Below are 25,018 nucleotides of genomic sequence, written 5' to 3' on the forward strand. Positions count from 1 at the left end.
GGTGCTCTGCGGTCCAGCTCCCAGGCCCAGCCCGGGAGGGGGTGGGGATTAGAAACCTCAACAGGTGTGACCCTGCCTGGCATGTTTCCAAGTGTCCCCTCTGGCCCTGGTGAACAGGAATCTCCAGCAACTTCCTTTCTCCTTGATGGCCCTCAGTAGCCAGGCAGGACCTCTGCGCTCTGGGACTTCTGAAAAAGCATGAGGGAGCAATGGCAAGCCCTCATCAAGCCTGGCGCTCCACCTGTGACCCAAACATCTCTCAGCACACTGCCTTGCTGTCCCACCCTGCCCCCATCCTGGGCCTCTCAGTCCCACCGGGGTGAGTTGAATGGAATGCCTTGTCAGTCCCTGCCTCCCGTCCCCACCTAGCCCACCCTGGTGACCAGAGATGCAGTGTCCGTGGGCCTGAGCCCACCGTCCTGCCTACAGTTCTCAGGTACTAAGCTACATTGCCACCCAAAGCAGCCACATTGCTACGTCCCCTGCTGCTGGTTGGGCCTCTCTGAGCTCCTGCCACTCTCCAGAAGGGTAACATCTTTTCCCGGGCACTGATTTGGCTAAGGGCATGGTTAACAAGGCCACGAGGAGCACCCACTGGGAGACGATTCTCCACACGTTCACCCTCTGGGCCTCCCCTATCTCTGGCTACCCCTCCTTCCCGACTTCTGTGTCCCATCTCTCTCCCCTCCTTTGCTAACTCACCACCCCCAACTCCCAGCCCCACGGGTGAAGACTTGGCTTCTCCTGCCATCCAGGGTTGTCTCTTCCCTGGGGAGGCTGCAGATAAGCTGGGCCAGGCTCTGCGTCTCTGGCCCTGGTCCCCACAAGCCCACCCAGGCCCTGCAGCCCTGACTCTAGAGCCCAAACCCCGCCCTTTGGGCCCCCCAGGCTCTGCACGCCTGCAGCCCTGCCCTTGGCCAAAACCAAAGGTCAGTGAGAAGCCCCGCTGAGAGTCAGGCTGGTGAGAGGTGCCTGGGTTCAAGGCTTCTTCCAGAACAATCTCTACCTAATGACACTCCAGGTACTAGCTTCACCCAGACTGACCAGCCCTGTGCCATTCTCTCCCCTCAGGCCTCAGCCAGATGCTAATATGGGTCAATCTCTTCACAGCTGGCCTCTCTTCCTCTTAAACCTCTAGGGCTGGGAAAACTACCTGGGCCCCACACAGAATTATTGGTGATGGTGCCTTCATACCACCTTAGCAGTAGTCAACCTTGGCCACTCATCAGAGTCACCTGGGGTTGGGGGGGGAAGTATTTAAAAAAAAAAAAAAATACTGGGCCTGAATCCTACTCCCAGAGAGTTTCATGTGATCTGCCTGGGAGCTGCCCGGCACCGAGATTTTTTTTTAAAGGCTCCCCAGGGGATTCTAAAATGCAGCTTAGAACCACTGATTCTGAACTTACAGATTTTGAACTGTTTTCAAAAGAACAGGGCTTTCAAAATAGTCCCAGGCCTGGGGACCTGAGTCCAGGCAGCTCTGTGCTGCATTGAGGTCAGTGGCACGGAGCAGTGAGAGATGATGCTGGAGGCTCCCAAGCAACCCTTGGCCTCCAAGTCTGTAAGGTGTCCCCTGTAGGTCCAGAGAGCAGTGGGGTGGGGGGGTGAGGAGGAAGGGAAAGCAAACAGAGGGAGGAGGAGGACAAGCTGTCCCCACCAGTGCTGTGACTTCTGACATGCTCTGACTTAACAGAGAATTTCACATGGAAACAGCAGAAGATATTTGCAGCCAAGAAGAGCCATGCCCTCTGGCTGAAGCCAAATTCAGAGGGCAGTTGCGGTGGGTGGGTTGGAGGGGAGAGGAACAGAGGATGGTCAGGCAAGCCAGGACAGGAGTAGCTGTGTCACAGCCATCGATGGGGGTTGGGAGGAGGGGCTTAGGATAGACACCGCAGTCCCTTCCATCTGTGGCGCTCTGGGGCTCTTCTAAGCCCTTCTGGGCCTGTCATTTGGTGCACGCAACAGCCTCGCTGCGAGGTGTGAATATCCCAATCCCAGAGCTCAAGCTCAGAGTCAACCAGGTCTGTCCAGTCTCTCCACCTTGGAGAGAACAGAAGGAGGCCCTGCTCTTCACATACTCTCTCAGTTTTGGGCTTGTGGCAGGAAAAACCAGCCAGAATTCCTCTAGTCTCTTTGGGAAAGCCTCTGACTCCTTGTAGGAAATACTATAAAAAATACTGGAACACGCCAAGGAAGGAAAACATTGCTCTTCTCACCACCTCGTTCCCACCAGCCCCTCTGCTAATATCCTAGGGCAGAGTCACTGTCTCATCATCCAGAATCACAAAGGAGGGTGAGGGTTGCTTTACAGGCAGATGGCAAGACTGGTAAGGCAGGCCGGGCTGAGGTAGCCCCAGCTCACGGGAGCCAAAGGTAAAGCTTGGCAAATGGCAAACAAAACACAAGGGGGTCCAGATGGCCCTGCACAATGTTCTCCAGTGGTTTTACCTCCAGGGAAAGTCTCTGTAAGCCTCTCCAACCCCCTTCCTGCAGGCAGGTGAAGACCTCCTCCTCTCCTTATTCTCAAAGGGGCTTCGTTCCCTTCTAAAACACAAGGAACCACCCTCCGCCCCAATTACACACACGCCACACAGCTGGGCCCCTCAGCTGTGTCCACACCAAGGGTCCCGGCCTTCTTGGCCTCAGGTGAAGGGCCCAGGGCAGAACCCTGATCCAAGCTGGCCAAGTAGAGTTTCTTTCTTGGGAATCCGATGCTGGAACCAAAAGGGTCTGCTGACATTCCCTCAGGGTGTTGGCTCGGGAAATGAAGTGAGGAGAGGCTGAGGTAGCCACTTCAGATCCTATACACGTGAAGAGGCAGTGAAGGTTGGCCTTCCGAAGGAGAAGTAGGCCTGAGAGAGAAGCAGCGGGGAGACAGAGGCAAAGAGGCAGTTCCTGCCAGCCCCTGGCTCACACTCTCATCAGGGAGGTACCCCTACCTACTTACACCTCTCGCTGGTATGAGAGGTTCCTCTCACTTTCCATCCACGAGCCCTCAGACAGACATGACCTCCTCTTGCCTCTCTCACTTTCTAGAACTGCTTCCCTGAGCACCAAGGGGCAACCTGAGCCACCAATTCCTAGAGAAAACCCCCTCTGTCAGAACTGCCCGCTGTTACTTTCCGACCCCGCAGGGGACTCTGACCCACTTGGAGAACAAAATTTGGAACTATCCGCCCTGCAGCCATCTTCTGATCAAAGTGGGACAAGATCAGCCACCACCCCTGAGACACGTCTGATCTTCCAAGTGGCTGTTTTCTATTCTGAAAGAACTCAACACAGGGAGTTTCTTCAACAAATGAGAAACTTGAATAAATTCAGTGAGATGACAACCTTCCCTTCCTTGCCTCCAACGTCCCTTTTATCAGGCTTATAAGGCTAGGGAAGAGAGATGGGGGGGGTGTTCTCTTTTTTAAATACAACAAAATAGGGTCACCTGGGTGGCTCAATTTGTTGGGCATCTGTCTTTGGCTCCAGTCATGATCCCTGGATCCTGGGATCAGGCTCCCCATGGGGTGCTCTGCTCAGCAGGGAGTCTGCTTCTCCCTCTCCCTCTGCCGCTCCGCTCCCCCTGCTTGTGCTCTCTCTCCCCCTCCTCTCAAATAAGTGAATAAATAAAATCTTTAAAAAAAAATACACAAAATGTAAGTATTTATACTCGTTTTTTAAAGTTAGTTTTTTTAATAAAAAGAAAAGATCCCCTCCATTTATTGATTCTGGAATCTCTCCAAGCAGATACCCACTGTCATGCGTGGGGGTGTGTCTAGCTGGGGCTCCCTGAGGAGGTCTTCCTGGCATGCAGGGCTGTATGGGGCCCTGGCTTTGGACCAAGCCCCGTCCAACTCCCGCCCTCACGGCACCCCCACTCTCATTGGGCCAGGCTCCCTCAGTTCCCCTCGAGCAAATGTTTATTCCTGCCTTTCACCCACATGGGGTCCTTGCCCCCAACATTCCTCCCTCTCCTTCCTGCCCATCTGAGCCTCCAGGCCCCTTGCATGGGGCTGTCCTTCACCGCTCATGGCCGTGCTGCCTCATCCCTGCTCTGCCCGCCTGTGGCCTCCTCTGTGCACCCGGAGCAGTGACTTCTCAGCTTCGGGAGATGAGGGCCTGTCTTCCCAGTAGAACTGCAATTATGGGAGGGCAGCCCCTGAGCTTCAGACACAAGGTGACCCTCCCCAAACTCAGTCACATGCCTTATTCATCTTTCTGTTAACTACCACCCCCCAACCCCAGCATACACCTGGTACAGAGGAGATACTCAAATATTTTTGTTGACTTAAAACCACAAACACCCATTGGGTTGAATCAATATTATTCTTTTCAGGGAACTGAGAGGGAGAAAGAACCACCTGCTGGGATCCTGGCACACTCAGCTTGGCCTTGGTTGAATGCTGACCCCCAAGGACACCTCCATGAGGCTGTGAGGTATTACAGCCCTAATGCAGCTGGGGCCCAGCTGGAGAGCCCAAGGCCATGCAGAGCACAGCCGGGACATATCGGGGCCTGTCCGAGCTGCCCCAAGAGCAGCCGGGGGCAGTGTCTTGGAATACATCCTTTGACAATAAGCAGAGTGAGCACAATTTATTATTTAAACCAGGCCACTTTCGAGAGTGAACTGGAAATTATGCTGGGACTATTCTAGAGAAGTGGGCAAGAGGGTCACCTGGGCAATCGATGATGACATTCTGTAGACGGACCCCCCTAAAGGACGGATAAAATAGAGTTTTCTAAACAGAAGAACTTGCTAAACTCAAAATAGCTGAGGGCCAAGATGGCTTTATTTTAAAAGCCAATTGTGTTATTGAAGAAAAGGCTATGCTCTCGGCCCATTCTGGCTATAGTACGGGGCTGCTTGGGGAATTGCACTGAAGACTTGTATGCGCCTGGGCCGGGGGTTTTCTGAAAACAGAACAGAAAACAGGGACTAATGAGACCGGGACACCAACACTCTGGAGCCCCCCCAACAGACTGGCAAATCCCCACTGGGGAAGACGAGGGCCACGCCCAACTGCCCTGAGGCCTGGGGCACCCTTGACTTGGAGCACATCGTTGGAGCTGAGGCCTGCTCCTGCCAGCGGCTTTCCCCTGGGCTCCAGGGGTGCCAAGAGAAGAGCAGACAAGCAAAGCCGGCCCAGGCCTGCGGAACGGGCGGGCTCACATCCCACCTGCCCCTCAAGGCACACTTTCTCAGCGGGCGCTCTGTCCAGACAGCTCCTGTCCTGGGGAATGCCACTGTCCTCCCCTCTAACCACCTCAGTCTAGAGGTAAACGGCGGGAGAAAATGGATTCTGAACTGGGGTGATTGACCTCAAAAGCCCAAACTCGGGTTTCTGTACCTCAAGGTCTGTGGACCCCAGGGTCCAAAGTAGTCTCAAGGGATCTCCCAGTTCTCGTTTTTTAAAGTCATGTTTTCGTTTGGATGAAATTCTTAAAAAAAAGTTATTTTGCCAGTGATTTCAATGAAGCTTCTCCTCTATGGTGATCAAGTGCGACTGAATGTCATGTTCATAGACTCAGACAAAGACCTCAATGTCCCGGGTCAGCATTTCCTGTGCTGGGGGGCACATACAGATTTCCTGAAGCCCAGAGGGATTTTATCTTGGGTCTGCTGGAGAAGCATCGGCGTCTCTGTGTGGGGCTCAGGGAAGGGTTTCAACGTCAGACAGGCTTGAGTTCGAGTCCTAGTCCCAACCGCCAATGCCTCAGGGTGAACCTGGGCCCTGTGCTTCGTCAGCCTCACCGGTCAGATGATGTAATGAGGCTTGCTAGAGGCCCTCCAGGACAGAGAGCCCCAGGCCAGGCTGGCGGTGCGACAGCTCTGTATATTAGCCACCAGCACTATTATTGTTCCCTATTATCATGGGCTTGTCGGTTTCCATCCGTCTTTGCCGTGTGTTATCTCTCGGGGAGACAGGGAGGGTGGAAATAGGATTACCCTGAGAGTGGGACAGAGTGGTCAGCCTGGAGAGGATGAAGTCAGCCGCCTGCAGAAGGTGCTGTAAATGACAGGATGTTTCCCTTGCCAAAAGCGGAGGAGCAGCCTGGAAATCTAATCAAGTCCTGGCCAGACGTCAGAGGAAGCTGAGGCCTTTATTAGTGCTATTAATGAGGAAGCAACACGCATGTGGAGTCCTGGAAAGCCAGCCCGCAGAACAGGAGGGCTGTGGGCCTCGGTCTCACAAGGCTACCCCGCAGGAGCCTACCGGTGGTGGTTCTCAGACCCTGAGAACATCCGGCTCCACCCCCCGGCCCTGAGTTCGCTGTCACTGAGCAAACTGTGGATTCTCCATGGCTTCGATGAAGAGTTTCCTGTACGGGGAGACACCCCATAGAGCAGCGGCTCCAGGCACCAGCCCCCTTACTGGACACCTGTAAATCACTTGTAAACTACACCTTCTGGCTTCTCTATTAGCTTCCTGGGAGTTTGGTTAGCATGACTCCAACTTCCTGATGATGCTCAGCCCTGTGAGCTTGGACAAAAATCTGTATCTGGATCCTGCTGATGCCACCAGGGTGTGGGGATCTGCGGGAGGACACCACCTCCTGCTGCTGGGTCTGTTTTTAATTTTACCAACAGGGACTCCCCAGGGTTCCTCCAGAGAGACCACACTACCCCCGACCAGAGCTGGTAGCTCTGGAGCGAGATCCTAAAGATCGCTGGCCTGGGATACCCACCCTTCCTTGAACCGGTGGGACAGGCCCATTTTCTTACAGGCAGAACTTGTATTTCTGTCTCCCCAGCCACCTCAAATAAGGCTACATACCAGTGAGTTCTGGGGATTTTCAAACTGGGGTGCAGACTGAGAACAAGGCCAGGGGAATTAAAACTGTCAGCATATTTTTTTTTTCAACAAAAAGAGCCACTGTTCATAAGCTCCATGTTGTGCTTTTGCAATTTTTCTTGGTCTTCTCTAGGCCTCTGGGGCTCAAACGCTCCCCCCATGTACGTGAGTGTCTCCATGGACTTGACCCTCTTCGCTGTCTATCCTGAGTTCTTAGGGCAGGATGCTAGTTCGTGCCATAACGGTCCCCTTTGGTTCAATAATACCATTTCTGCTCAGAAGCCACACACACGCCCCCCAGAAGCCACATACACAAAGAACAGCAGATGGATGGAGCCAGCCTCTGCCCACTGCTTGCCTCAGTTCGTTAAACATCTTTTCCCACAGAGCACCCAGGTCATAACACTGGTGGCTAATTACTATGCTAGATGTTGTCAACTGGACCCCAAATTCCGCCACCACCTTTGGGCCTGGAGTCACTCTGAGCCTGAAACAGGCTGGGGGCTTGCCAGATTTTTGAGCTCTGTGCTCTTTTCCACCTCGACAAGCAATTCGATACATATAGACACGCTAGAATTGCCTAGAACAACCCCCAGTGATTCCCCAACCCCGTCACAAAACCTACAACCGCCATCTTTTAGAGTACTTACGGAACAAGCGGGCAGGAATCGAGGCACTTTGGATTGAAAACAGGAAGTAACAGAATTTACTGGAGGTATTTTCAAGTCGTAATGACCTGGTCCTGGGCCTTCATGCTATAGGAAAAAAAAATTTATAATTACTAATATTTGTTATATTTTAATGCTTTATTTGCCTTCCACAGATAAACATATGGATCACTGTGATATGCTAGAAAAATGCCTAGGCTGGGGCTTGGAAGATATTAAGGTGTGCCCTACCACAAGTCGCTGTGAGGTGAGAATAATACCCGCTTTACCTGCTTTACCTGCCTTGTGGATGTCTGAGACTGAAGATGAAGTGACCTGTAAAAGTCCCCCTCTGTCCTGCCTGGACCCGCCACCCCACACTGGTGCGCCTCACTCCGAACCTGTCCTTCGGACTGTTAACAACTTTGAGCTGTTAGCTTTATAAAATACACGTATTCTTTCATATGAGTACAGTATGTGTTATCTTAGGCCAAACAAGTCTTTACAGCAATTCATTGACAAAAGCACAATGCTATGACATAACATAAATTGAATACAATTTTTAAAAGACAATCATCCTAATAGAAAAATTAGTAAAAGACAATTCACAAAGAGGAAATACAATTGTTCATAGAGGAAATGGGGGGGTGGCTTTATCCTCATTAATAACCAAATAAGTTCTAATTAAAACAAGGATATGATTCTTGTTTTGGGATCTAAAAAATTCACAAAGAAAGAAGAAAGGAAGAAGGGGGAAGGAAAGAGGGGGAAAAAGAAAAGAAAGAAGAAAGACCCAAAATGTTAACCACCAGCATGGACACTCCTCTATGATTCTGAGGCGAGTTTAATAAATTTGATTAGCCCTATGGAGGGCAATTTGGCAAGATATGAAAGGGCTTGTCAATGTCTAGACCTATCCAGAGGGAGAGAAAGGAGGCTGGTTACCAGATTGCTTCAGGAATCCGAAGGCAAATGGACAGTCCTGAGCCCACATAAAGCAGGGAAAATGGAAAGGGCCCAAACATTGCAGTGGATAATGTGGACAAGACATTAATCTCTCTTTTTTTTTTCCTAGCAGTTCAGTTTTTCTCTCCCATTTTCAAATACCTGTGAGTCTTTCTGGCATGATGTCTCAGATCTGTTCCTGAATAATGCAGGGACTAGGGGAAGTGGGTGAAAGGACACATGGACCAGGAGCTATTACTGTTGAACAGGTACACGGGGGTTCTCTGGAGTATTGCATCTGTGCGGTATATACGTCTAAAGTTTTTACAATACAAAGAGAGGATGTATGTTTATTATTCTGACCCAGCAAGTCCACTTTTAGGAATTCGTCCTAAGAAAACAATTGAGAACGGGTGCAAGTATTTGGCCACAAATGTTGTTTCTAAAAATTGAAAACTGGAAACCAACTTAACGACCAATAATGTGTGGCTGGCTAAATACATTGCAATTCTTCCATCCAGCTGTCTAGTGATGAATTTTTACAGACATAAAGCGATTCCCACACACTGCTAAGTGCAAACGCAAGCTTTAAAAAAAAAATGTGCCTAAAAACATGGGGAATGGAATGTTCACTGACTGTTTTCTCCAGGTGGCAGCATGTTGTGTAAAAAGAATTTTATTTTTCTTACCTGCATTTTCTCATTTTTCAACAATGGACTTGAGTGCTTTTGAGATATGAAAAAAATTTATACCTACTGTATAGATAAGTGAACGTGAAAAATGAGCAAAAGAAAGAAAGATAAAATTAACAGTAAGGTTAGAACAGAGGACTGTGTCCTGTAAGATCTTTCTCAGAGGTAAGGCTGGGCCGCCAGTGGGCCCATCAGGTTCGGCAGGACAGGTGCCCAACCGCAGACCCTCTGAGGGATTTCAGAGCAAGGCTTTCCCTCGTTCCCTCCCGTGGGTGGCAAAGCCGTGTTGTTCGGGCTGCCATTCTCAATTACTCCTCCATAAATGGAGTCTGTTATTAACAGTCAAGCCCAGGTCTGAAAATCAAGGGTTGGATGCACCTCATAATTTTACAGCTTGCGGCAGAGAGATGAAAACAGTGATGCTTTGAAACTGATGCATACGTGGGACAGAGATCGCTACGAGGGTGAGGCTCTCAGTATGGTGTGACCTCTATGCTCCCACTGGAGAAATCTGAGCTGCCATAAAGACCAAAGCACAGAAATCCAGGAGAATCCGACATGAACGGTCTATGCAACACCCCCTGCCCTTGGTTTGGCCATAATAAATGCCGTACTTTCACGCCAAAAGATGCTGCTAAGTGTGCTACAATTAACTCCATGCCTACAGCAGCCACTTGCAGGATGGCTAAGAAATGCCACCTCATGCCCCCTTCCCCTCAGGCCTGATGTGGCTCCCCTTTCTGAGTGTCCAAATCACGAGCTCCTTGCAAGTCCAGGCGCCAGGCTTGGAGAAGCACCGACGTAGGCCTGTGCCACCCAGCAGCCTCCCTATACAGGCTTGGGGGCTTGGTCATCTAAATCAAAGGGCCTAAGACTTGGGGCAGAAAGAAATGACTGCATGAGATTTGCCCCACACGTGTTTGTTGGAATCTTTTAAAGAGGCAACATTAGGGAAGTGGATATAGGCCCAAATTCATATTCCAGAAGCCACAGGAATGTTCTAAGTGAGAAGTAATGATTGGGCCAACATCCTGCAATGGGCAGGCAGCGGCTCCAGCAGAGTCCCTACTTCTGAAGACAATGTGAGTGGGCAGAGCAGGAATGGAGAGAAGGTGACATGGTCCAGCATGGCTCAGAATGTGGGTTGAGATCCAGTTCAATGGGAGGGTGTTTAAAACAAGAACATTTGAATGGTTAGGAGGGCTGCTCCCTCATTTACTGGGGATCAATGAGCGTGACCCGGAGCTTTGGTTCGCATTATGTGGGATGCATGGGTGAAGGGAGGCACCCAGGTTCATCAGGCAGTACTAAGCACCTCTCACACAAATCAGATGAGCCATTTCTTACCCCTTGTATCAGTCAGGGTCATGATTGGGCAACTCTGGGTTTCCCGAAGCTACACCTTTCAAGACTACTGACATTCGGTGCCAAGAGCCAACAGAACTGTCACCTTGCTAGGGTCCCAGGACCTGCTGCCAAAATCAACTACAGGAAACCTCTCATAGTTACCCATTCTTCGGCTTTGGGGCGTGATTACATCTCAACCCTCCTGACAAGATAATATCTTTCTCTTCCCTTTGAAAAAGTCACTGAGTTTCTACTCAAGAGCCACTTTAACCAACGGGAGCTACAGGGATGGCACGAATGAATAAAATCCTATCTTCAACCTCAGAGGAGTTTATCCCTTTTGGGATACTGTTTGTCCCAAGAGGGGTGAGGAGCTGGACCAGTGCTGAATGAGGGCTGAGCTAACTGCCTCGTTTCAAGATTCTACACCAGGCCCTGCTATTCCTGGCCTGTGCCAAGTGCTAAGTGTGATCTCAGTGGGCCCCGGGATGGTGCCAAGGGTGGCCACTTTCCACTTACCACAAAGGGCTCAGAATGCATGGGCCCTACTGACTCTTCTGGAGCGCGCCTGGGACCCTGTCATACCATAAAGGAGCTTCCCAATGGGCAATAACTCTCAGTACCATTGTAGGCCTTTGGTAAGCCCTGCCATGCCTCCACTGAACACATTTCTCTTCCAGGGCTGGGAGAGTGGGACCAGCTAATCTACGCCACACTGCTCTGGAACTAAAAAGTGCATCACTCTGGGGCATCCCAGAGCAGCAAATTTTACCTCTGAAAAACTGTGTGAGGGTAGATGAAATTATCCCAAGTTATTATGTGTTGAATTGTGATCCCCTTAAAATTCACAAACACTACACATTTTTATTTTGTTGAATGGTGTTGAATGGTGCCCCCCCCAAAAAATTCATAGCTCCTATGAATTTTAAACTATAAGTACCTCAGAATGTGACCCTCCATGGATATAGGGTCCTTGCTGATGTGATTAGTTAAGATGAGGTCATTAGGATGGGCCCTAATCCTATACAAATGCTAGCCTTTATCAAAAGGGGAATTTAGGACACAGAGACACGCACACAGGAAAAACACCACGCAAAGACGTAGGCAAAAGTCTACAAACCAAGGGAGGCCAAAGATTGTCAGTGTACCACCAGAAGCTAGGAGAGAGGAACGGACCAGATTCTCCCTCACAGCACTCAGAAGGAACCGACACTGTTGGCACCTTGATCTTGGACTTGCTCTAGAACTGTGAGACAATAAATTTCTGTTGTTTAAGCCACTCAGTTTGTAGTACTTTGTAACTCCAGCCCTAGCAAACGGATACAGAAGCGCTCAGCTCATTTCTTCATTCAGCCAGTGTACAGTGCACCACGCAGTATGCTGGGAGTTGAGAATACGGTGGTATAGATGGTCTCCCGATATCCATTCTATCCCTTAGTATTAGAGCAATTCTTAACTGGGCACATGTCTACCCAGCATCAAGGCTACATTTCCCAGCTTCCCCTGAAGCTAGGTGTGACCATGTGACTAATTTGTTGGCTTAATAGGACAGAGGTGAAGAGGTGTGTACAAATTCCAGAGCATCCTTATGGAGAGGGCAGCTTATCCAGCCCTTCCCCCGCCCCCGACTGGTTGTTCCCATGTTCTCAGCTCTCCAGAACCATGGGAGTGGGACCATGCTTAGCAGAGCAGGAAATTTATACAAAACAGAAATTTGTTCTTCTCTCATTTATAATGTTGTTATTTGGGGTCTCTGTTCCTAGCAGCAGAACTCCATCTTAACTGACAAGATAGACATGTTCCCTACTCCCATGGGGCTTACATTCTAGCAGGGAATATATACGTGCCATGCAAAAAAACATGACAAATGCATGGCATATGACACAAAGCGGCATAGAGGATGCTATGGGACAGCATGTGAGAGGGCACACCTTGCACATAGTCTGCCCCATTGACCCTAGGCACAACTTCCAATGAAGCATGCTTGAAGAGAGAAAAGGTCAGAAATAAATTGTGTGGCCCCAAATGTCTATCTAAACACAAGTAAAACACAAGTAATAAGCAACATAAACTGAAATTACTAGATGGGGTGGTAAAAATGATCTCCCCAAAATTTGGCCACATGCGTGAACAGCTGGAATACACTGCCCAAAAAAGAAAACAGGTGCCCCAGCAGGGACAGTAGAATCCCGCGTGGAGGTGGGCGCAGAGAGAAGCGGAAATTCGGGAGGAGGCCTGTGGCAGAGCGCCCTCAATTCACGAAATTCTAGAATTCTCTGTAGGTCTACAAGTTCACAGGAGAAAGAAGGGAGACATGCATGCTGTTGAGCAGGGTAGATGCAAAGCTTTCAGGCCAAAAGTTATTCACACTTGCGAAATTAGGAATTGACCGTTCCTTGTAAGTGTAGCTCGGTACTGTTCATTTCCGCCGAGAGAGAAGCCACGGCAGTCTGGGGTTCCCGGGAGGGGCCCTGTGGGCGGACAACACAAACCGGCCCACCATGCAAATGCAGCGTTTACAGGAATGCACATGCCGGGGACTCCCAGGCAATTCAGCATTGCTGCGGTGTTCACTGGCCCATCCTCCCTTTTCTAGGTGACCCTGGGGTCCCCACCAGCGTTGGGAATCTAAGGCGGTACTCCGGGCCCGCGGGAACTTCTGCAAAGCCGGCCTCTCCCGGTCACGCACGGCGATTGGCCCAGGGCAGACACGTGACTGTCACCTGGCCAATCCAAAGAGCCTGCATTTTCACACTCAGGTGGCTAGGCAGGCAGGTGTGCACCTGGGAATGCTCGTGGCCCCTCTTGCCCAGCTCTTAAACAAAGCGTGCCCAAAGGCTGGAGGAAGATAAATCAGCGGCGAAAGTCCCAGAGGCTGTGTGCGCCAATAAATTCCATCCCACTTTTATGTTTTAATTGTTTGCTTACGCCAATCTAGGACGGGCTTCTGTCACTAGCAACTGAAAAAAAAATCCTACCGATTACGTTCTTTTTCCTGTTCCCAGTCAAGATATTGTTATGAGAGAGGAGACCAGAAAATTCTTTACGCTCACAGGCTAACAGGGATATATGACTCTGCTGGTGTTAAGACCACTGGAAAAGTTGCACACATTTTTTAAAAAGAAAAACTGCCAGGATATCTTTTCATTAAAAAAAAAAATCCTAGTACATCTGTAGCTATATTTAAAAGGTTATATTTTTCCAAAAATGTTACCTACAGGTGAACTCATCTTTGAGGAGACTGAGACTGAGACTGGGACCCTCTTTCATCATCTTTCAGATTCCATTCAAGCAGAAATCAATTTGTGTTTGGCTTGATTCAATCTGACCATGTTTACTAATTATTTTTGTGTTCCTTGTGGAATTTTAAACTATCAGCTTAGTTTTGAATTGAACTAATTTTGTAAATGCAAAAGCAGCTGGAAGGATTCCACATTCTTTCAGAGTGCTAGTTTTAATACAGAGAGTATGTTACAGATCTGCGATCCCCTGTTCAAACTGCTATTAAATGTGACTGAAACAGAAAAATCATATAACGCTCATTCCTATCTGTACAGACGCTTTCCTGTTTATCTAATCCTTTCCTTATTCTTTATAGGCTTGTCAGGTTTTAAGAAATACAGAAACATCTTGAAATATTTCTGACATCAAATAAAAGAAACTCATTTTCATCTGACATTGTAAGATTTTATTCCTACTGTCAGGAAAGGTGTGCATGACTTGTTTTTCACTTTATATACAACTGTGAGAGTTAATAACTGTAAAGAATCTGCTCAGCAAATCACTGGAAGCCCTAAATCATGTGAATGACTGGGTCCTAATTAAGCAGTAGTAAGTGGTGCTATTTTTATTTAAGTAACAAAATATTTTTATGTTGACCATTTTGATGGCTCTTTTCCTCAAACACTACTACCCCTTTTTTTCTTTTTCTTTTTTTTAAACACTACCTCTTTTCTGACTTTTTTTTTTTAACAGAGAGAGAAGGCGCGCGCATGAGTGGGGGGAGGGGCAGAGGGAGAGGGAGAAAGAGAATCCCAGGGAGGCTCTACGCTGAGCGCCAGCCTGATGCCAGGCTTGATCTCACCACCCTGAGATTGTGACCTAAGCTGAAATCAAGAATCCGTCGCTCAACCGACTGAGCCACCCAAGTACCCTGCCTCTTTTCTGACTTCTAAAACTTAGATTTTGAAAAACTATAAAAGCAATGGAAAAGAAAGCAAGTAAACCACCACCCTTAATCACAGCACCTCAGCATAGCCACTAAACGGATTTTGGTGCATTTCCTGTTCTCTATACACATAATTTTTCCTACACTGCTGCTGTTGTTATCTTGCTATTATAAGTAATCCCTTCATGATATCTTTATATAGATGACTATTTCTGTACGTAAGATTATTACTTTAGGAGGGTTTTCTCGAAATGGAATCAGCAGGCCACAAGACAACGTACTGCCCAACTGTCTTTCCAGGGGTTGTATCGTGTACACCGCCACCAGGAAGACGTAAGAGAAGCACTGGATCCACATGCCAGGTAGACACTGGGGAGAAAAGATCTGAGAAACAGAATCTTCCTTAGTCCTCTTTACCCTCGTGGGCGTATTAAATAGTCATCAGGGTCCCCTATATGTTCAAAGAAGTTGTGCAGAATCTCTGATATCCTTCATGCCCACACTTGGTAACACATTCAAGAGGGAACAAAATCCATGCAATTTTTTGGTAGGTCAAGAGATTTATTTGGGTCATTTATGAGAGCAATTAAATCAATTAAAGGGAAGCGTAAAGGGAGGAGAAACCACAAATGACAAGTTTTACTTTGTCCAATTCCCTTGGCTAAGAATGACCAGGATTTGTGGCAGTCTTCCCCTCTTTAAAACAATCCACTATGAAGCAGCTGTACCTTCAGGTCTTGGGATTTGTGGGGCTTGGTCGTTATTACCAAGGTGCTAAAAGTTGGCAGAAGTTGCCAATACAATTCGTTTTATGGGTGCAAAAAGGCCCTTTTTATTTATGGTAGACCATGTCTCCAGGCATCTATTCCGAATGCTCGTAAATATCCCCCTCAGTGTCTTTACTATGGACAAAACATTTGTGTCACCATAACCAGTTATTCCTACTTCAGCAACAACTGAAATAGCCCATGAGTATACAACCTTGCATTGGTAATCTGAAGATTACCAACCATTTTCCAACCCAACAAACTCCTTACCAACAGCTTCTCTTGAGAGCTACCTACATTTTGGGGACAAAATGTAATTCACCAACTGAATCCTTGATGCAAACAAGAAGACTATGGGGTTTTGTTGTTGGTGTTGTTTTGGTTTTTTGTTTATTTTTTAAAGATGTATTTAATTATTTGAGAGAAAGAGAGCATGTACATGGTGAGGGGAGGGGCAAAGGGAGAGGGAGAGAGCGAGAGAATCCCAAGCAGACTCCCTGCTGAGCACGGAGCCTGACGCAGAGCTTGATCTCACCACCAGGAGATCATGACCTGAGCCAAAATCAAGAGTCGGACGCTTAACCCACTGAGCCACCCACTGAGTGCCCGAGAGGCTGTGTTTTTTAACAAGGCAGAACAGCTTCTCCACACTGAGAGGCCTTCAGACACTTATGATCCTAGAGGATCTTCAAATCCAGAGTTAATGTACTTTTCACAACTAAAAAACCATGTAGTGGTCTGCTATGCATTCACATGGTAATTTACTTGTCTTTTAACTGGCTGCTTCTGGAGATTTTATGCATGAACGATTAACAAATCTCCAATGGGCTACTTTTCACAGAAGATGGAAAGAAAGGAGGAGGAGATGCACACCTATATGTATCCATCTTTTATAACTTGCCTCGTTCTCAAAAGGTTTAGAGTGACTCAGTGGATGTCTATAGGTCATACTCTATTGCACCAGCTCTGCAGGTCAGATTTCTGGTGATTGTAGGTCTCAGGTATACCAACAATGAGGCAACCTGTCCGAAATCAGCAGGGCTCAGATGACACCACAACTTTACCATGCAACCGTACACAAAACACATTTCAGAAGAATCAAAGAATTGTAAGTTTTTTTTAAAAATCAAAATGTCAAATACATGAAAGAAAATTAAAGTGAACATGCGTCTGGAGGGAATTTTTTAAGTGGTGGAAAAGATAGATTTCATTCATTCATTCATTCATTCATTCAACACATTGTCTGAGCTCTGTACTGGACTCTGGGCATTGATGAATAAGACAATCCCCCTTTCATGGAACTTATATTCCAGGAGGTGATGACAAACTCTTTAACTTGATGACATAAACATTTTACACTTTCAACTTCTCTCTATAGAAAAACACGGAAGTAAAAGGCAAAATCCCCAAAAAGCTTCTGCAAATACAAGTGTTAATATCTTATCACTCTAGCGTTTATACAAATCAACAAAAAGTAATATCAAAACTCCACCCAATAGATAACTGGGTAAAGACTGACCAGAGAGTATGCAGGAAGGACCACAAATCACCGATTAACAAATAATTAGAATGTATAGTCTCAGATCCTGCAGATTAAACTAAAATAATGAGGTACCATTCTTTTACCATCAAGTTAAATATTTTTTTTAATTAAAGATAAACAAAATTTATGCAAATTTAATGACATGGTCGCTCCTTTGATTGCTGGTGAAGATGTAAATGAATGTAATACTTTTTAAAAAGGTTTGTCAATCTAGACGAAGAAGCTGTATATCATCTCTAGTAAATACCATTTGTGATAACCCATAAAAAATGATGCCAAAACTTAGAAAAGATTTTATGCATTGAGTTTTATGTTAGCATTAGTCTCTTGATCTGAGTATTTGGTACCATTATCTTTGCATAACAAAGTTGTGAATGTAAACAAAGTTGTCATAATACAGAAGAATTCTCCAATAAACTGACCTCTTACAAAATTATATCCTATTCAAGCATCTCTCCCTACTTAACACTGGCATCCACCACTGAAGACAGATAAGTGTCTTTGTAAGTCAGTTTTTCTCTGTCATCATTAAATGATATTTAATAATACATTACAAACAAAATGCAAATCCAATTCAAAATGAAAATGCAAATTTTACCCAAAATTCCAAGATTTCATGAAGTTGATGAAAATGATGGAAAAGTGCCAAAATCACAGGAAAAGGCTTTCATTGCCCAGTGAGGATCCAGCAAAGCTAAATTAGCTAACAACAAAAAAGAGACGATGACAAGGATTGTTATAGTATTGGCACTTCAGTAAAGAATGATTTCAAATGTCAGAGGAACTGCCCTTGGGAAAAGTGATGACACTTCAAATAATATTTTTTCTAATATGTGTCGTCTGTGATTTCATTGGAATGTCAAACACTATGTGAAGGATGTCACTATACTATCATAAGATAGTGTCAGAAAAACTAAACACAGCCTCCTTTTTAACTTAGGAATTAATGCATAGTTGCAATTATAGGATATTTTCCAAGTTTTTAGTTCAATTTTTTTTAAGGAAAGACCAAATCAAACATTATTGACTACTTTGAGATTTTGATTCTACTTAAAGTGGGTTCACTTTACTAGGTCTTTTTTGTGGCTCAAGTTATACTTGGATACTGAAGACTCCTGTATATGAAATCATTGAAAACAAGTTAGCCATCGAGAGGGGAATGGTTGAGGGGCACCTGGGTGGCTCAGTCGGTTAAGCATCTGACTCTTGATCTCCATGCTGGGTGTGGAGCCTACTTAAAAAAAAAAAAAAAAAGAGGGGGATGGTTGAATAAATTATGATCTGAGAAGTTGATTATTTACCTAGTGAAAATAAAGTTTAAAGGGATTTGTAATAATATGAAAGTGAAACATGTGCTAAGTAAAAAAAAGGATATAAAATTGTTGCTTACCACGATCACAACTATTTTTAAAATTGGAAAAGGAGGAAAAAGGAGAAAATTAACATTAATGGTTGCATATGAGCAAGGACAAAATTCTTAAACATAATTTTCTATATTTTCCAAATTATCTATAATTTATTCATTTATTTTTACTCAATTTTTATGTTTTTACTCAAATTTCAAGACATTTTATTAAATTTATTGAGAAATATAGTTTTAAAAATCAATCAGAACTGGGGCACCTGGTTGACTCAGTTGGTTAAGCAGCTGCCTTCAGCTCAGGTCATGATCTCAGGGTCCTGGGATCAGCCCAGCATTGGGCTTCCTGCTCAGTGGGGAGTCTGCTTGTCCCTCTCCCTCTGCCCCTCCCCCACTCATGCATATATGTGTGTGTGTGTGTGTGTGTGTACATGAGCATGCACACGCTCTCTCTCTCTCTAATAAAATCTTTAAAAAAAAAGAAGTTACCTTATCACTAAATAGTATGCTTATATTGTTATTTCTTAATTTATATTCTAGAAATTATCTATTGACGGCCTCCTGGAATGAATGAAGATATGGCATTTTCCCTCTCCACTATTCCTCTCTCCTCATCCACTCCAAGTAGCATTTTATTTTCTTTTTTTCAAAGTAGCATTTAAAATTTGTTTTAAGATTTATTTGTTTATTTTAGAGAGAGGGAAAGAGAGCGAGCGAGCAGGGGGAGGGGCAGGGGCAGAGGGAGAGAGAGAATCCTCAAGCAGACTCCCCACTGAGCACAGAGCCTGACTCAGGGCTTGATCCCAGGACCCTGAGATCATGACCTGAACCGAAATCAAGAGCCAGATGCTTAACCAACTGAGCCACCCAGGTGCCCCCAAAGTAGTATCTTAAATCCCCAAGCAATGTTTACCAAATAAATATTAGTCCTTGCAAAGCCAAATTACATCATAGAATTTCTTTTCTTAGATACTCTTTTGTTTTATCTGTGGTTAATTAGGTGCCTTGTTTTTTACTTGCACATTTTGCTGTACATATTTTTTTTTATTATTCCCATCATATCAGCTGTTCTTAAACCCTTTTTCCCTTAGAAACATTCCTTCCGGAGTTCTTCAGTTTCTTTCTCAATATGGATTGGTTTCTCTCTCAGCCTGCTGCACGGTGGTCCGCCTGGAATATCTTTTAACTGCTCTCCCAGTCTGGACCCACTTTGTCCTAGTTTCCATGCCTCCCTCCCTCTGTATTACTCTTTTGTTTTGCTGTATTTTATCACCAGTGGCATCTTTAAAAAGGGTATTTGATAGGCAATTTTTATGAGTTCTTGCATGTTGGAAAATGTCTTTGTCTTCACAATTGATTGTTTGGCTGAACACAGACTTCTAAGTTGAAAATAATTTTCCCTTTTTCCTCTGTGGATGCTAAGTAGATTTTTAAAAACTCTTCCCTCTACTCCCTGCGTTCTGTTTTTCAACCAGGTTTCCATCCTTCTGTCTGTTTATTTCCACCTCTCATTCATGTTACAGGCTTTTCACACTTGCAAAGCTTAGGTATGTGGCTGGGATATGTCGAGATCAGGCAACTGAATGGTGAGCCAGTCTTTTTCCTGGGGATCCCTAAGTGTCAGGATGTAGTTCTCTTTCCTCTAAGCTCATTGAATTTTTCTAGAGGATAAATTCTATTTTTTTGCTTGAGGGGCAAAGGCCAGCATTACATTAGGAGAGGAAAGGGAGCCCCAGACTTAAATTACTCTGTATGTACAATTTCAATTAATTCCCTGGTGTTCAACTAATTCCCTATGCCTCACCTTACCTCTCCCCTAAGTCCTGAGACACCCTGCAGTTCTAAGGGACAAACAGGCTCCTTTCTCTTCTGGACCACCCCTGCCTGCTTTTTAGCCCATGGCTTCCTCTACTTTGTCCAAAAATTGTTGACATCTTTTGTCTGCCAACGTTTCCCTTTTCTTCTCTTTATCCATGTAGATTTATTTATTCTTTCACCACCATTTTATGGGGATTTGAGAGTGAGAAGAGACTGATGTATGGCCAATTTGCCATACTGAGCAGGAAATCATGTATTACTTTTAGAATAGAAAATATAAACTTTAAATTCAAATAGCCATTATGACCATAATTACATAAAGCAAGAATATTCAAATTGATATTCAAATATTCCACATAAACAGGAACTCGATCTATTTAACATTCATTCTTTTTTTTTAAGATTTTATTTATTTATTTATTTATTTGACAGAGAGAGCGAGCACAAGCAGGGAGAGCCTCAGGCAGAGGGAGAGGAAGAAGCAGTCTTCCTGCTGAGTGGGGAGCCCAATGATGTGGGGCTCGATCCAGGACCCTGGGATCATGACCTGAGCCAGAGGCAGACGCTTAACTGACTGAGCCACCCAGCGCCACTATTTAACACTCATTCTTGTAGGTCTGTTCTGAGACTGTGCTATTTCAATTATGTCAAAGTTGGATCCTTTCGTAAGAATCAACAGACTTACCTATTTTATAAGGAACATGTCTATAAAAATTCCCAACATAGCAACTTTTTGTGAATTTTATTTTTCTTTATTTTGTAGGTTCTTTTATGGAATTATCTTTTTTTAAAAGATTTTATTTATTTATTTGCCAGAGAGAGACAGAGAGAGAGAGAGAGCACAAGCCAGGGGAACGGCAGGCAGAGGGAGAGGGAGAAGCAGGCTCCAGGCTCCCTGCTTAGGAGGGAGCCCGATATGGGCTCGATCCCAGGACCCTGGGATCATGACCTGAGCTGAAGGCAGATGCTTAACCAAGTGAGCCACCCAGGCACCCTCTTTTATGGAATTATCTTGAGGTTAATGTCAAAAAGTATAACACATGTTTTGTGCACAGAACAGTTAATGATATAAATATCTAAAAACTGGAACCCCTTCTTACAATTCTCCCTCTTTTCAGTTCCTTTCCTTTACCCTAGGTACCCTAATTCTTGTCATCTCATCTATATTCCTGGAGGATGGGGTCACTAATTACTTAGTATGAATTGGATCAATATATTTCTCCTTCTAAGAGCTTTTGCATTTAAAAGAGGACTTGTGAAAAGGAGAAATCCCTTGAAAAGATTTTTTCTACAGTTAAATCAAGAGTGGCACATGTCTCGTGTCTCAGATCTTAGGGTCTCATATCAAATTCCTTACTATGAGGGTGCCTGGCTGGCTCAATTGGTAGAGCATGTGACTCTTGATTTCAGGGGTTGTGAGTTCGAGCCCCACATTGGGTCTAGAGATTCCTTAAAAATAAAACCTTTTAAAAAAAATCCCTACTACAGAGTTTCAGGCATTTCTGCAAAGGGTGGGGAGGTATAAATCCAACTTTCCTTTCGGGCCCCCTCAACTAATAAATGCCTTGTAGAAAGCCTTTGGATCCAAAGCCTGAGAGCACACTAGCACTTCGGTTTCTTTGAGTCTGGCTTCGGATACAGGCTCTGAAGGGACAAGGATGGGTGTCCCTTTCCTCATTCAAGCCTTTTCTTCACTGCTGCCCTTCTCTCCTTCCTCAGCCTGGAGTCAGCACTTGCTAAGAAGCTTACCAGGGAATGTATCAGAAAGTTCTGGAGATGGCTCTCAGAAGGAAGAAGGTACATGTGCTTCTATCAACAGATAATATTAAACTTGAGTCATCAGTGTCTAATTTTGGGTGCCACGTTTCAAGTTGTATGTGCCAAGCCATTTGGTCTCACGCTAGTCAGACACATGCATTGTGTCACATGCATTGAATCCCGGACTCTCATTTCATCTGTGTAAGTTTCTGTGTGCTTGTATGGGCACACCGTAGTTGGGTTATTGACTTTAGTGTGTCTTTGCCCTTCGAGAGGGAAGGGAGAACACTAATAAAATGTCTCATTTGCCATTGAATACTCAACAATAGCTACCTGGCATAGGGCCTTACACACACAGCCCCCCAAAGGAGATGTGTAGAGCAGATGAAATAACTTCTATTGAAGTCAGCTAGACTCAGTTGAGTCCAGCTTTTTACAAAGAGGCTTTGCTGAGAAAAGACTAGAAGTTCTAACACCCTAAAGATGTCCCAGGGAAAAAATATGGCCAATTAAGAAAAGCCAGTGTAGCAAGTCTCCCAGCTGGAACCTAAGCTGCATCCACCCATTGTAAGATCTTAGACGATCAGGGCCTACCAGGCAGGCTGGTAGATGGCCCTCCCAGGACAGAGAAGCCTCCAGCATGTGAACTCATCCTTCTGCAAAAAAGGCCAAGCCGGCCAACCTGGGCCCATGAACAAACCTTAGTCATCAGTGAGGAATGGTGACACCAGAGACAACACAATGTCTGCCACTTGGATTTGACCCTGGACCAGCTCTAAATGTCCAAAGGCACTAAGCAAGTCACTTGATCATGCTCACGCACTAGGCAGCACAACTCAGAGCCCAGGTTTGGAGGTCACCAGAGACGGGGTCTAAGTCACGGCTCCACTTCCTAAATGGCCATGTGACCTCTGTAAACTACTTTCATTTCCTGACCTGTGAAGTAGAGATGAAATACTAACCCACCAAGTTGCTCCAAGGATTAAATGCAGCCACACCAGAAAACACTTAATGAATGATGGTGGCTATCATCACAGCCAACCCTAATAGGTACAGTTGACCCTTGCACATCGTGGGGATTAGAGGCACCGACCCCCGAGCAGTGGAAAATCCATATATAACTTCACACTCCCCTAAAACTTAACTACTAATAGCCTATTGTTGACTGAAAGCCTTACCCATAACATATATAGCGGATTAGCATGTGTTTTATATGTTGTATGGATTATATACTGTACACTTAAAATAACGTAAGCTATAGAAAAATATTAAGGCAATTATAAGAAAGAGAAAATACATTTACAGTACTATACTGTATTTACTGAAAAAAACCTACATATATGTGGGCCCATACAGTTCAAATCCGTGTTGTTCAAGGGTCAACGGTAGCTCATTTATAAAGTTTCTCCCAGTTCTAAAAGTCCTTAACAGTTGTGATTATACTGTTAATTTCTAGAGCAATAAAACTGAATGATAAAATCAATCCAATTAGATTTTCGGATAAAGGTTAAGTGGCATATTATAATGGCCTGAAGATTACTGCATTTATCTCAAAAAGGTTTGAGAACAGTAAGCAGTATTTCTGTACCATATTCACACAGCACATCACCATCTCCCACTGTTGGGATCAAAGGAGTTTGCTTTCTGCAGTTTACAAGTTTGTGGATCTAAACCAAAGCCACATTCTGCTCTGGGAATGCATGTTTAAGACAGACATGAATCACAGCCCTGGGCTATTTCTTTGTCTTAGAACATTTTCCATGAAAGTATTCTTTTCACTTTGTTGAAGGACAGGATGTTCCAAATCAGTGAATCACTTTTATTTATAAAATAGAATGGATGAGGTGACATCAATGAAAATGGCAGAAAAAGGATCTCGAAAAATCTTGTCTCCATAAAAGCAATGAGAACGAAGGCAAAAACTGTCAGAATCAACTGGCTTGTGCTATTTCACATCCCAGGCTGCTTGTCCAGGACGCCTAACCTGAACTAAAATCAACTTATTTTTGATTGAGTCCTCCCTTACTAATAGTAAACAAATCATTATCAGCTGACAGCATTCATTTAAAGCATAAATTTCAAGGGAAACAGAGTTATTACCCAGGGGAAAAAAAAAATCCAGGTGTCTTGGCTGCTTGCTGACAAAACTAACTATACATAGGCATCTATTTCTATTTCTCCCATCAAATAAGAAAGGCATAACTATCCACCTCCCATTCTACACACGCACACACACACACACACACACAGAGAGAGAGAGAGAGAGAGAGAGAGAGAGAGAGAGAGAGCCAAGAGAAGAGACAACAGCCAACAGAGAGAGCATATTGGGGGAAGACGGGAAGCCGCCTGGAGGAATGGGACCTCATATGGCACAGTGGGGACAGCTGAAGCTGCTGGGGGGGCAGGCTGATTTGCTCCACAGAACCCAAGAGAAGGTCAGGAATTTTAGGCATGAGGCCCCTGTGAGGTGGGAATGGAGAGATGGGGGCTGAAAGCAGGAGGACTGGTAGACCTCTTCTCTCCAGGTCCCTCTACCTCCCCCCTTTCCTGCATCCAGGCGGGGCAGGGGTGCATTTCCGGGGAGACTGTTCCAGACAACTGGACACAGGAGCCCCAGGCACTTTACCAGAAACAAGAATTAAGTGAACTTCTCCACACACCAAACAGCCTCAGAACACCGGCAACTGGCCCATACCCCAAGCCCTGGTCTGTACACCGAGCCGGAGGCCGAGGAGTTATTTTGCAGCTACTGACATGTGCGAGAGAAAGAGCCTAGGGATACCCAAAGGAAAAACCATGTCCTCCTCCCATCAATCCACTGTGAAATCCACTGGACATAATCCCCACCTGTATTAGTGTCTTGTGCTTGCTGTGACAAATTTCTGTAAATTTGGTAGTTTAAAACAACAGAATTTGGGGCGCCTGGGTGGCACAGCGGTTAAGCGTCTGCCTTCGGCTCAGGGCGTGATCCCGGCGTTATGGGATCGAGCCCCACGTCAGGCTCCTCTGCTGTGAGCCTGCTTCTTCCTCTCCCACTCCCCCTGCTTGTGTTCCCTCTCTCGCTGGCTGTCTCTATCTCTGTCAAATAAATAAGTAAAATCTTTAAAAAATAAAAAATAAAAAATAAAACAACAGAATTTTATTCTCTCATAATTCTGGAGGCCAGAAGTCTGACATCAGTGTCACTGGGT

General features: G+C 45.5%; 1 protein-coding gene across 1 annotated transcript in view; it reads right to left on the reverse strand.

The window, feature by feature from the left end:
- Positions 1-3,738: 3,738 nt before the first annotated feature.
- The window catches only part of STPG4 (sperm-tail PG-rich repeat containing 4), a 39,347-nt gene continuing 18,067 nt past the window's right edge, over positions 3,739-25,018 (reverse strand). Inside the window, exons 6-7 of the mRNA XM_019793569.2 lie at positions 7,433-7,537; positions 3,739-4,899 (exon numbers count right to left, since the gene is read on the reverse strand). Of these exons, the coding sequence (XP_019649128.2) occupies positions 4,783-4,899; positions 7,433-7,537 (222 nt within the window). The 3' untranslated portion in view covers positions 3,739-4,782. The remainder of the gene's footprint in view (positions 4,900-7,432; positions 7,538-25,018) is intronic.

Source organism: Ailuropoda melanoleuca, chromosome 4, assembly GCF_002007445.2.
Source record: "Ailuropoda melanoleuca isolate Jingjing chromosome 4, ASM200744v2, whole genome shotgun sequence".
NCBI classification, from domain to species: domain Eukaryota; kingdom Metazoa; phylum Chordata; class Mammalia; order Carnivora; family Ursidae; genus Ailuropoda; species Ailuropoda melanoleuca.